Source organism: Hypanus sabinus, chromosome 18, assembly GCF_030144855.1.
Source record: "Hypanus sabinus isolate sHypSab1 chromosome 18, sHypSab1.hap1, whole genome shotgun sequence".
Classification (NCBI taxonomy): Eukaryota; Metazoa; Chordata; class Chondrichthyes; order Myliobatiformes; family Dasyatidae; genus Hypanus; species Hypanus sabinus.
This window is the reverse complement of record NC_082723.1, coordinates 57746959-57760959: the sequence shown is the minus strand read 5'-3', so window position 1 is coordinate 57760959 and position 14001 is coordinate 57746959. Positions and strand designations below refer to the sequence as shown.

Below are 14001 nucleotides of genomic sequence, written 5' to 3'. Positions count from 1 at the left end.
CGTGAAGTTTCCCCATCGTGTGCCTATATTTGTTACTTCAATTCATAATTCAAGTCAATTAAAACATTGCCCACAATGTAAGCTGGAAAGTTTTCTAACCGTCCAGGCCTCCCTGCACATGCTGAGGCAGGGCAGATGCTGCATGGCAGGGCAGGTTTTAGAAAAGCTACAAAAGCATCATGGACACACCGTTCTCTGCCTTGCAATTGCATGTGTACCAGTTGATGTGCATGCGCTACACACATAGTAAAGTAATTGTATATTCAGGAGTATTTGTGGTAGCACAATGTTTCGCCAGTGTTGAAACAGCCATAGTACTTTCTGTTGTATTTGTGGTGAATATACGCTTAAATCTCAAAGATGGAGCACGACTGCTCTTACTAAGAAAGCCCGTGAGCTCCACTTTGGGTGTAAAGTTGGTGACCAAGACAAAGCCTGGGCTCCTCAGATTTGTAGCGCAACTTGCACTGTGGCTCAGAGGTACTCAGAAGTCAATGCTGTTCGCTGACCCGATGATATGGCAAGACCAGAAAGATCACGTGACAGATTGCTACATCTGTCTGACCAGTGTGTCTGGTTTCTCTGCTAAAGACAAGAAATCAATGACTATCCTAATCTCCCTTCAGCCGTGAGACCTGCGCCACGTGACAATAGCCCCCGGTGACATGGAGCGCAGAGGAGGCAGACGAAGATGCCATGATGCACGAGCCAGGAATGGAAAACAACACTGATACAACTACAGATTTTTAACCCTTTATGCTGGGTGAGCCTCATCTGATAACTCACTCTGAGTTAAATGACCTGGTCATAAACTTGGGTTTGTTGAAGGCAAAACGCAAAATTACTGGGTTCAAGTCTGTAAGGATGGAAACTCTTGTCATCAGGAACAAAAATTTCTGTGAAGGATTTCAATACTTGAGACAGATGTTTCCCAGATGGCAGATTAAGCAAGGCATTTTTGTTGGTCCATAAATTAAACAGGTCATCAATAACAAGCAGTTCAAAGAACCTCTAGTGGGACCATAGAAACCCGCATGGAAGCCATTCGAGGTTGTTGAAAATTTTTCTTGGGAACTACAGAGCACCAAACTACATGCAGCTGGTTAATAACATGCTTCAAAGAAACAATGAAGTGCAACATGTCACTAAAGATTCATTTTCTGCATTCTGCATTTAGACTTCTTCCTTCCAAATCTTGGCACTGTCAGTAAAGAGCAGGGTGAAAGGTTTCATCTGAACATTGTGGTCATGGAGAAATGGTATCAGGGCCAACAATACTGGCTGAGTATTGTTGGACACTTAAGTGAGAAGCCTCAGACACTGAGTACAAACGAAAATCATTAATAAAACATTTTTAGCTTAGTTGAACTATTGCAAAGCATCAGCGCTGTTATGCAATTAACAACTTTTATGTTCAATAAAAGTTAGATTCTTGTTTCTTCAAATTCCTACATGATACAAGTAGTCTGAAATTATATTTGTGTTCAGATTCTAGAGGTCTATCCTAAACATAAAATATTTCTGAGGAAGCAACACTTTTGAACAAATTTGCTGTCCAGTGTAATTCTTGATTTCCTCATTGGGAGACCACAGTCAGTACAAGTTGGTGATATCCTCCTCACTGACAACCAACACAGGCGCACCACAAGGATGTGTGCTTAACTCATGTCTACTGTTTCCACACTCATGACTGAGGGGCTAAGCACAGCTCAAACAGCACGTATAAATTTATTGATGACACCACTATTGATAGTTCTCATCTAGTGACAAGGAGGCGCACAGGAGTGGCTGGTTGAATGGAGTTGCAAAACTGACCTTGCATCCAATGCCAGCAAGAGCAAGGAATTGATTGTGGACTACAGGAAGGGGAAAGTTGGGAATCCTCACTGAGGGCTCAGCAGTGGAAAGAGTGAGCAGCCTCAAGTTCCTGGTGCAGTCACAATGAAGGCACCCCCGTGGCTGTTCTTCACTAAGAAACGGTTGCGAGTTTTCACAGATGTACAGTGGGGAGCATTCTGACTGGGTGCAGTGTATGGAGGCACCAATACACAGGATCACAAGAGCCTTCAGAAGGTTGTAGACTTAACCAGTTCCACAATGAGCACAAGCAGAGCCTCAAGAGGGTAGCATCCATTATTAAGGACCCTCAACACTGGGAGCATACCCTCTTCTTATTTCTACCATCAAGGAGGAGCTACAGGTGCCTGAAGTCCTGACAGATTTAGAACAGCTTCTTCTCCTCTGCCATCAGACGTCTGAACTATTGCACTATTCGTCTTTTGTGCTATTTATTTATTTATTCTTATTGTAACCTAGTGATTTGTTTTGCTGCATGGAATTGCTGCCACTAAACAAATTAGATGATTTACAGTGTAACAGTGACAATAAATCAATTTCTGATTCCCCTTTGAGTAAGGCAATTGCATATTTTATTTTTAAATCCAATGGGGCCCTCTGAGTCTGGCGATGTTTGAAAACTGTGGAAACAACCATCTCATTGGCCACTCCTTTCAATACCCTAAAATGAAAACATTAAGGATCTGGAATCCTGTCAGCTGCAATTCCAGCAATGTGACCTGTACCACTTCCCTGCTGATTATAATTTAACTTTCTCCCAATACTTGATTTAGAATATTTGCTGGGATGTGGCAGAATTTCAGATGGTGACGAAAGTGTGTACAGGAGCAACATATAGTTGTGTGGTGTCACAGCAACAACCTTGCACTCTGTGTCAGCAAGACAGAAGAGATGATTGTGGACTTCAGCAAGGGTAAGACAAGGGAACGCAAACAAATTCTCATAGAGGGATCAGAAGTGGAGAGGGTGAGCAATTTCAAGTTCCTGGATGTCAAGATCTCTCAGGACATGACCTGGACAAAACATATTGATGCAGCTACAAAGAAGGCAAAACAGTGGCTATATTTCGTTTGGAGTTTGAGGAGATTTGGTTTGTCAACTAAAACACTTGAAAACTTCTACAGATGTACAGTGAAGAGTATTCTGATTGGCTATATCACTGTCTGATTGGGCAGTGGGGTCTACTGTACAAGATCAAAATAAGTTACAGAACCTTGTAAAATTAGTCAGCTCCATCATGGGTACTAGCCCCCGTAGTATCCAAGACATCTCGAAGAAGCAGTGTCTTAGGAAGGCAGTGTCCATTATTAAGGACCCTCACTACCCAGGACATGTCCTCTTCTATTGTCATCGTCTGGAAGGAGATACTGAAGTCTGAAGGCACACACTCAGTGATACAGGAACAGCTTCCCTTCTGTCACCCAATCTCTAAATGGACATTGAATCCATAAACACTACCTCACTACTTTTTTATTGGTTTATTTTGTTCTACTTATTGTAACTTAACTATTGAAGACATATACTGTACCTATAAAAGGTATTCACCCCCCTTCCCGGAAGTTTTTATGTTTTGTTGTTTTCCAACATTGAATCACAGTGGATTTAACTTGGCTTTTTTGACACTGATCAACAGAAAATGACTCTTCCGTGTCAAAGTGAAAACAGATCTCCACAAAGTGATCTATATTAATTACAAATATGAAATACAAAATAATTGATTGCATAAGTATTCACCCCCTTCAATTCAGACTTTGCAATTTCCCCCAGTCTTCTTTACAAAACTGCTCAAGCTATATCAGATTGCATGGGGATTGTGAGTGAACAGCCTTTTCCAGGTCCAGCCACAGATTCTCAATTGGATTGAGGTCTGCATCCAGGATATTAACTTTTTGGTTTTTAAATCATTTTTGTGTAGCTTTGGCTTTATACTTGGGGTCATTGTCTTACTGGAAAACAAATATTCTCCAAAGCTACAGTTCTCTTGCAGACTATATCAGGTTTTCCTCCAGGATTTCCCTGTATTTTACTGCATTCATTGTATCCTCTATCTTCACAAGCCTTCCAGGACCTGCTGTTGTGAAGCATCCCCACAGCACGATGCAGCCACCACCATGCTTCGCGATAGGGATGGTGTGTTTTTGATGATGTGCAGTGTTAGGCTGATGCCAAGCATAGCAATTAGTCTGATGGCCAAAAAGCTCAATTTTGGTTTCAGCAGACCATAGAAATTCGTCCAGCTGACTTCAGAGTCCCCCACATGCCTTCTGGCAAACTCTAGCTGAGGTTTCATGTGAGATTTCCTTTCAACAGTGGCTTTCTCTTTGCCACTCTCCTATAAAGCTGCGACTGGTGAAGCACCCAGGCAACAGTTGTATGCGGAGTCTCTCCCATCTCAGCCACTGAAGGTTGCAACTCTTCCAGAGTTGACATAGGTCTCTTGGTGGCCTCCCTCACTAGTCCCCTTCTTGCATGGTCACGCAGTTTTTGAGGATGTCCTGCTCTAGGCATACAGCTGTGCCATATTCTTTCCATTTCTTGATGATTGACTTAACTGTACTCCAAGGGATATTCAGTGACTTGGAAATTTTCTTGTATTCATTTCTTGACTTGTGCTTTTCAATAACCTTTTCTCAGAGTTGCTTGGAGTGTTCTTTTGTTTTCAAGGTGTTTTTGTCAGGAGACTGACTCACCAGCAGATGGACCTTCCAGATACAGATGTATTTTTACTACAATCAATTGACACACCTTGAATGCACACAGGTTTATATATAGCTGCGACATCCTAACTAATAATGTGACTTCTAAAACCAATTGACTGCAACAGTAATGATTTGGTGTGTCATATTAAAGGGGGACGATGACGAATACTTACGCAAACAATAATTTTGTGTTTTATATTTGTAATTAATTTGGATCACTTTGTAGAGATTTGTTTTCACTTTGACACAAAACAGTCTTTTTCTGTTGATCAGTGTCAAAAAAGCCAAATTAAATCCACTGTGATTCAATGTTGGAAAACAATAAAACATGAAAACTTCTGGGGTGGGGGGGGAAGAATACCTTTTATCAGCACTGTATATAACTATATAACAATTATAGCATGGAAACAGGCCATCTTGGCTCTTCTATACTTAGGTAATTCAGTTTATTTATCATGTATTTCATAGTACTACAGCCATTAAGTTAACAAATTTCACAACGCTTGCGGATGATATTGAACTCGATTCTGATTCTCTATAGTGAAACCCCTCAGGAGAGGGAAACCAAGGTCCATGAGCCAGTCATCATTGGTGGAAAGGGTCAGTAACTTTAAATTCCTGGATGTCACCACCTCAGAGGACCTGTCTCGGACCCATCATTATAAATATTATTATAGGGAAGAAAGCACAACAGCACCGTTACTTCAGCATGTCATCAAACACCTTGGCAAACTTCTACAGATGTGTGGCAGGAAGTGTGCTAACTGGCTACATTACGGCCAGGTATGGGAACAACAATGCCTTTGAGCGGAAAAATCCTACAAAAGATAGTGGATTCAGCCCAGTACACCACAGGTAAAGCCCTCCCAACCATTGAGCACAGCTACATGACACATTGCCATGGAAAAGCAGCTTCCATCATCAAAGATCCTCACCACCCAGGCCGTGCTCGTTTCTCACTGCTGCCATCAGGTAGAAGGTTCAAGAGCCACAGGACTCGCTCCACCAGGTACAAGAACAGTTACTACCCTCAACTATCTTGAACAAAAGGGGTAACTACACTCATTTATGGACTCTGATATATTGTTATTTCAAGCTCAGTATTTATTGCTATTTATTTATATTTGCATTTGCACTGTTTGCAGTCCCTGTCCTATAGATGTGCTATACCTGCAGAAAAAGAATCTCAGGGTTGTATGTGGTGGCATGTATGCACTCTGATGATAAATTTTACTTTTAACTATAGGACCAGTGATCACTGTTAACTTCTCTTCCTGTTTAATTATCTACAGAAAATCTCACTATTAGCTGCACGCTCCCAGTGAGCAGACTGCAGTCTCATCCATTCAGGTCAATGGTCCTCCAGCAGATGTCAGGCACACGTTGTTCGTCTCCTCCACAAATGTTCGCTGACTTGCTGAGGGTCCCTAACATCTGCTGAGATGCAAACATCCTGCTGCTGAATGCAATCCCCAGATGGGACGATGGTCTCCCCATAGATGGAACCCCCTAGTGAAGGGGTTTAGTGACAGGGTGTTCTGGCATGGATTATTCAGGGGCAGTTTTCAGTGTGAGTTACTTGGTGTTGGATATATTGGGAGTGTGACATTTACTTGGGGAATGTGAAGTTGGCATAATTAGTGGAGGTTGTTTTGGGAGAGTTTTTTGTGGGGCGTACCTTGAGAGTGAGGTACTTTGTTAGCAGAATGATTTGGGAGAGATTTTATTTAGTAGGAGATTTATAGGAATGAATTATTTGTTTGGGGATTATTTTTGAGTTTACATTAATTAGTTGGGACATTCAGTGGAGTGTATTTTGGGAATGGGATGCTTAGTTACATGTTGTTTATAAAGTGGAGTATTTGGCAGGCAATATTTTGGGAGTGGAGTATTTATTGGGGAATGTTTTGGGATAGTGTTTAGTGGGCTTTGTTTTGGGAATGAGATGCTTAGGGAAGTTTTACCAGTGGGTTATTCTGGGATACTTTGGGAGTGTGTTATTTTGTTGGATGTTCTAATGGGATATTTGTAGACATTATATTAAGTAGGGGTACAATGGTTGTTTTAGGAGTAAATTTAGAGAGGGAAGTTTTGAGAGTGGCTTAATAGAAGTTGTTTTAGAAATTCAAACAACACACACAAAATGCTGGTGGAACACAGCAGGCCAGGCAGTATCTATAGGGAGAAGCACTGTCAACGTTTCGGGCCGAGACCCTTCGTCAGGACTAACTGAAAGGAAAGATAGTCAGAGATTTCCTCGTGTTTGTTTTAGAAATGGTGTGTTTAATGGGAAGTATGTTTTGGGAGTTGCTTAGAGATACTAAGGATGGATTTTTTGGGGAATGGTTTTTTTTGGGTAAACGGTTTATTTGTTAGTATTGTCTTGGGTGTGGTTTACTTGGAGAGGATTGGGAATGGGTTAGTTGTGCTTTGGAGGTGAGGCATTTAGTGAAAAGCTGTTTTGAAAGTAAGTTATTATTCTGGAATGTTATTCTGGGAAGATTGCCAAACAAATGTTTAGTTCAGAAAATAGGTTTTTAGGCAAACTATTGATTTGGAAAAGACACAGGAAGAAAGGATATTCTCCTGATTGGCTTTATTCCATGAAGGAAAAATTAGGCTTTGAGATTTTTAGGACAGGATTATTCAGGGGGAACATTTATTTTACTCTATTTTTTAAATTATAAAAATAATTAAAAGGGAACATTTATTCATGGATTGCATTGTTACAGAGTGGTTTGGTTAACTGGGAATGATGTTAATTTATTGGGAATCAAAGGGTAAATGGCTTAGGAGTTTAGACAAGGGTCTTTTGTAAATTAGTAACACTGGAATTACGGTCTACGTCACCCTGTGTACTGTCTAAACCCCCACCAACAGTGGCGTCGTGTAGTGTACTGCTGAGCTAAACTTCTGTGTTCAAAATAAGAGAAAAAACTTAAACGTTTTCAAACTATGAAACTACAGTTTATTTCTGACAGGACTCATAGCACTGACAAACAGTGTCTGATGAGAGATCTTCTTGGATTCCTGAGATCTGGAATGTTGCGGAATGTGCGTCACAGGAAAGGAGGACAAATCCCTTGCTGCTGCCTGCAGATAGCGTTGGCAGTGAGTGTGGGGTAGGCCGAAGTGTGGGAGTGGTGGTGGTGGATGAGCAGTTTGCGAAAGTACGAGATTCATCTGGTTGATTGTCGGACATAAGCCCAGTGTTGGTGTTTTTGTAGGTCCTCCACCTCTAGATCGGTCACGTCTGTGTCGCTTGGGGTGTGGGGGTGTTGCTCTGGTGTCCGAGTGGCCCTGCCTTGTGGTTTCAGCAACACCTTCGGCTACTGTTTCAACACACAGTCCCTATATTCCACATGAACAAGGCCGTGGGCTGCTACAATAGATGCATTCACAGACCTAGAGAAATAAGGCACAGCCGGAGAGGCTCATGGCCAAATTACAGGTGATGATGGGAGAAAGAGATGTGGGAGACAGGAGGGGAGAGGATTGTGAGGACATAGTATGCATGGGATAGGAATAGGAGCTTGCGTTTCTTTACCCAAGTCAGGCAATGGAGTCTCAGAGCCAGATGTGGTTCTTAAATCCTGCCAGTGGGCACTCTTCCTGGAGATCCCTGCTGCCCTGTTCAATGGCAGGACTGGGCTGTCTGGGTATCGTTTTGCTCAGTTCGTCTGCCTCTGGCTTCAGTGTGGCCATGAGGCAGACTCACTCACTGTGGAGGTGTGAAGCGAGGGCTGGTGGCAGCCAAGATCAGTGGGGGCAGGCTCTGAGGTGAGGTACAGGGCGTGGGCAGAGAAACAGGCAATGGAAGGGAGCGGTGGCAGCAGGGAACATCTGATACTTTACAGGAGGGTACCGGGAGGGGAAAAGTGCCCGCAGTGAGTCCTGATGGAGAGGCTTGGGAATTGAAGGGGGAATGGGAAATAGAATAGCAGGAATGAGAGGGGAAGGGAATGGGAATGCTTTGGAAATGGGAGGGAGTAGAATGGGGGAAGAGAGTAAATGAGGGAGTGTTTGTAGTTATTCTCCAGGATGCAATCAACATTTATCATCTATTTCCAGAACACTGAACAGAGAGCACCTCAACACACGGAAGTGACAGCAGTAAGACTGTGGCAGTGACAGCATATAGGTACGGTGGCAGCTCAGCCGAGCTCTCTGCCCTACCAATACCAGGAGACCGTAAGGAGCATAGGGGAGATCTGTGGGAGGAGAAGAGAGTAAGTCAGAAGACTGGAAGCAGAGGCGTTTGAAGTGGGAGAGTATTGGAACAGAGTAATAGTGGTAGCCGTTAGTAGACCTCCGGCTTGGATTGGCCTTTGCTGTAGTCGACGTCACTGAGTCAGGGGGTTCTTTCAGTTGGACAACGATGGACAGTGAATTTCATCACATATGCCAGGGCTCCGCGTTCTGCACTTTAACCGTTTCCAGCCAGGTACGTGCTTGGCTTTGTCTATCTTGCAGAGAGTGCAGGCTGAGTTCACGAGGAGCCAGGGACCGGGGTGTTGCCTTGGGGCATCAGTCACTGAAAACTGAGTCTGGGAAGCGAAGCCTCACAGGTCTGGGGGGCAGATGCCGAGGTGTGAGAGAGGCTCCTCTGACAGGGCAAAGGTGCCGTCAGCTGCCGAACAATGTTTCGCTCCGAATCAAAGGATTGAAAATTCCCACTCCGGAAAACAGAATCCAGGAAATGGTGGGCAGATTTTGAAGAAAGATTTTAAGAACTCCAGAGAGGATTGTATACAGGAAAATCAAGTTGGAAGGGGCAGGCTGGGCTGTGTGTTCCATGTCCTCACTGTGACAGGCTTCCAGTAAGCCCTTAATTTCACTTGATAATCCCGGTGATTATCCAGGACATGAATGGCAGCAGACTCCTTTCTTTAGGGTGTGCTGTTGACAAAGGTCTCATTGTCTTTTTTTAGGTAGAAAATTTCCTATGAGCAGTGATTCTCCCTGGTGAACTTGTCAAATTTACTCCTAAACTGAGGTCACTAAAATAGATTACCTTCTCATTCAGATTCACCTGCTATGGACAAACCAGTCACAGTGCCCCTACTTCACAAAGGTGCCAATATGACAAAGGTGCTTTATTGGTTACGAAGCAGTTTGAAACGTGAAAAGGCTGGTATAAACATGGGGGGGGGGGTAGGGGCACAAAAGACCGAAGACGCTGGGATCAACAATCTGCTGGAGGAACTCAGTGCCACGGCAGTGTGATGCTGTTACAGCACTGGGACCAATTCAGCTGCTGTCAGTACGAAGCTTGTGCTTTCTCCCCAGGACTGTGTGGGTTTCCTCCGGGTGCTCTGGTTCCCCCCCCCCACCCCAGATTTCGGGTTAGCTGATTAATCGGTCACGTGGGTGTAATTGGGCAGCACAGGCTCGTTGGGCCGGGAGCTCCTGTTACCGAGTGGTATCTCTAAATAATTTTTTTTTTAAAGCAGCATCTGTGGGAGGAAAGGAACTGTTGATGTTTCAATCGAGACCCTGCCCCAGGACTGGGTTTCCCACTCAGACCTAAAGCAGGGCTTCAATCCATAAAGTTGACAATTCCTTCCCCACCCACAAGCATTGCTTGACCCGCCGAGTTCCTTCAGCAGATTGTTGATACAGATGCAGATATTTCAGGGCCGCAGAACTATCTGAGCTCCCACCCTAGTGTTATGAGGACCTCTCACCGTGGGCCCAAGGCTTGGGATGAGAACACTATGCCCCAGTGACAGAGTACTGAAAGTCATGGCGGTGAGGGAGACCAGCGAGAGCTTTAAACCCAACCGGACGGTCCAAGGGAGGGCGGCCGCAGGTGCTGCTCCGAGCTGCTGTCACTAAACATGGGAACCTGTGAACCAGGATGTTTTCCAGCCAATCAGTCACCCCTCTACAACCCTCCCCACCGTTCCGTGTCTTCACACTGACTCTGGGGACTGAGGCCGCTGGCCAACCCTGTCCCCACTCAGGTGCAGCTGAGCCCAGCGTCTCTCTTGGGCCTGGGGCCGAGGGGGACAGTGGCTTGGAGCGAGGATGTGAACTGGCGACAGGGTTGGAGGCGTGGATCACCGTGGAGATGCAGTGACCCCGTTCCGGGAGCACCTTCCGAAGACCCCAGCTGTGGACGCCACTGACGCTGGCAGCGGGAGGCGGCCAGGGAGAGAGCTCCTGAGCGACACTCCAAGCTGCTGGGTTGGGAATGAGGTTAACCAGTGGACGGATAGGGGTGACGGTGTCAGAGTAAACGCAGTCAGTGGGCGGCAAGGAGTGACATCCGCCGAGTGGGTCTGAGCAGCGCAAGGAGGGCGCGGCACTGAGCTCTGCGGGTCTCACTGAACGCTGTTAACTCAACTCTGAGCCCCACCAATGGAGCAGGGGGAAGCGAGGTAGTTACTGGAAATGAATGCTCACTTATGTGACAAACCGTTAGGTTAGGGTACAGAGGAGCGGGGTCGGAGGGCCAGGAGGGAGAAGCGAGGGCCAGGGTGGCTGGATGATCAGCTGGAGTCGGTGGGGTCACTGGGTGAAGGGGAGAGGTCCGGTGTCATTGGAAATGGAGGTGGCGTGAGAAGAACTGAGTCAGTGGGAATGGGGTTCACGGCAGCATCTGGGTAAGTGAGGGAAGGTAGCTCCCATGGTTAGTAGGAGGCATGGGATGAAACAGTACACTTCCCTAGCCCAAGCGGAGGTGCCAGTGTGGCACGACCGGGCAGGGACACCACTCGGGGGTACACTGGTGGTCCTCCATACGCTACAACACCCCTGACTCATTCTTCATCGAATGGGAGAACAAGATAAAGACCAGGGCTCCTGCCACGATCACCAGGATGAAGATCACGATGATGACCCACCAGGCACCAACCAGCTGCACCTTGCGGTTCACGGGATCGTCAGCTGGAATCATGTTGGTGAGGTTCAGCATGTATCCCAGAGCCCAGCCGATGGACGAACCCTCCACCTGCAACAGACAACACAAGGCTGGAACGGTGTCACAGAGAGGGGGGGGCGGGCGTGGGCTGGCAGGGGCCATCGTCGAGCCGAACGGGGAGAGGTGAGCAGTAAGAGAGAATCGAGAGGAAAAGTGAGCAAGAGGTGGGAAAAAGAGAAAGAGAATATAAATGGGGAGAGAATGAGGAAGAAAGATGGGGGGGGTTGGAGAGTGAGATGGAGGAATGTGATAGACTCACGGAGAATGTGGGATGGGGAAAAGGAGAGGAGCTGCAGGTGGAGTATATTATTAATGCAACGAGGTTGCCATCGCCAGAACCAGTGGCAAGTTTCCTGCAGGATTGATGGTCAGTGTGAACAAGGTGCGCTGAAGGACATGTTCAGTGCTTTGCAACTCTGTGAATCCTGAAGTGTACTGGCATTGCACACACACACAGTTCCTTGCTGAAACGCCCCGAGCTCTGTGTCTGGACAGCAGCTGTTGAAAGACTTTACTTTCCCTATGCTCATTCTACCAGTGACCCACACACCACATCTGGAAACACCTGGCTGATTCAGAATCAGGACAAACTCCTCCAGTGGCCAGCGTGAAGCTTCCTGTTGGCTCTGAATAGTTTCCGTACGAGGACACACTCGTCGACAGACCAGCACGGTTCCTCAGGCTGATGCCTTGAACGGGGAGTTCGTCGTACGAGGAGGGACGAAGCGGCCCCAGTGTAGAATCTCGAGAGTTTTAAAAGAATATGAGATGACCTCATAGAAACATGCAAAATGCTAGAGAGGCTTGTCTGGCTGGGATGTTCAAAACTGGGAGTCAGAAGCTCTATGTAAAGGTCAGACATTCAGGACAGGGTCATACACCATAGACAAGACCCTTCGGCCCAACTCGAGCATGCCAATCTAAGCTGAGCTGATCCGAGTTGTCTGCATGTGGCTATATTCCTCCAAATCTTTTTATCCGTGTCCCCGACAAGCATGTTACCTGCTTCAGCCACTTCCTGTGGCAGCTTATTCCACAAACGGACACACCTCTGAAAGAGTTGTCCCTTAGGTCCCTTGTAGATCCTTCTCTTCTCACCGTTTACCGATGCTGTCTTGCTTTTGATTCCACGTGATAAAGACTGTATGCATTGCCCTATCTATGCACCTCATGATCTTATACATCTCTGCAGGATCACTCCTTAATCTCCTGTGCTCCAAGGAATTAAGTCCTAGCCTGTCCAAACGTCCTAGCCTGTCCAAACTCTCCCTATAACTCATACCCTTGAATCATTGCAACATACTTGTAATTCTTCGCATTCTTTCCAACTTAGTAACATCTTCCCTGTAACTGGGTAACCAGAACTGTACACAGTTCTCCAGGTACTGCCTCACTGACATCTTGTACAACTGTGACATAATGTTCCAACTCCTAGACTCATGACCAGACTGAAGGTCAGCATATGCTTCACCACCCCGTCTACCACTGATACCACTTTCAGGGAACCGTGTACTTGTTCTACAAGATCGCTCAGTTCTACAGCACTCCCTGAGGCCTAACTATTCATTGTGAAAGTTCAACCCTAGTTTGACTTCCCAAATTACATCTCGCACGTATCCGAAATGAATGCTATTGGCCATTCCACAAGACGAAATGTCTTCACCCAGGGAGAGGCGAGTGGCACTCTCTCCCCAGAGGGCAGTAGAGGCTCAGTCATGAGTGTATTTAGGAGGTGCACGGCAATACAGGGGTTACTGCAGGAAATTGGTACCAGAGGGTAAGGATCAGCCGAATAGTGCAGTGGCTTGAAGAGCCGAATGGCTGCATTCTGCTTCTGTTTGTTAAAGAAAGCACCGCCGTCTTGTGGAATCCCAGTGGCCTGTAACTGATGGGGAGAGGTGGGTGCTTATCAGCAATGCTGTGGCCCGGCCCCCAGCTGCCCCCTGAAACTGACAGGCACTGCAGCAGTTACCAGAGACCAGGGCAACCTGCAGTCACACATGGCACTGGTGACACTGCAACATGACGTTCAGAGATGGAGAGGGGGAGAGAGAGATGGGAGGGGGGAGAGACAGATGGGGGGGAGACAGATGGGAGGGGGAGAGAGAGATGGGAGGGGTGAGAGAGATGGGAGGGGGAGAGAGAGATGGGAGGGGGAGAGACAGATGGGAGGGGGAGAGAGAGATGGGAGGGGGAGAGAGAGATGGGAGGGGAGAGAGAGATGGGAGGGGGTGAGAGAGATGGGAGGGGGAGAGAGAGATGGGAGGGGGTGAGAGAGATGGGAGGGGGAGAGAGATGGGAGGGGGAGAGAGAGATGGGAGGGGGAGAGAGAGATGGGAGGGGAGAGAGAGATGGGGAGAAGAAGGAGAGAGGGGGAGGGAGAGAGGGGGAGAGAGAGATGGAGGGAAGAGAGAGATGGACGAACACCTGGATAAGAAGAGAAGAGTGTGTGAGACTGAGGCAGATAGAGAGCTGAGAGGGCTGGAGAATGAATTAAAGAGAAGCCAATAAGAAAGTGAG

The 14001-nt window shown here is 46.5% G+C and overlaps 1 protein-coding gene and 1 long non-coding RNA gene across 2 annotated transcripts in view; one reads left to right on the top strand and one right to left on the bottom strand.

Annotated features, from left to right (window-relative positions):
* The window catches only part of LOC132407630 (uncharacterized), a 48242-nt gene that overhangs the window by 7280 nt on the left and 26961 nt on the right, over positions 1–14001 (top strand). The window lies entirely within an intron of this gene.
* LOC132407628 (ectonucleoside triphosphate diphosphohydrolase 2-like) overlaps positions 4976–14001 on the bottom strand; it is a 38385-nt gene continuing 29359 nt past the window's right edge. Inside the window, exon 9 of the mRNA XM_059994411.1 lies at positions 4976–11511. Coding sequence (XP_059850394.1) covers positions 11305–11511 — 207 coding nt within the window. The 3' untranslated portion in view covers positions 4976–11304. The remainder of the gene's footprint in view (positions 11512–14001) is intronic.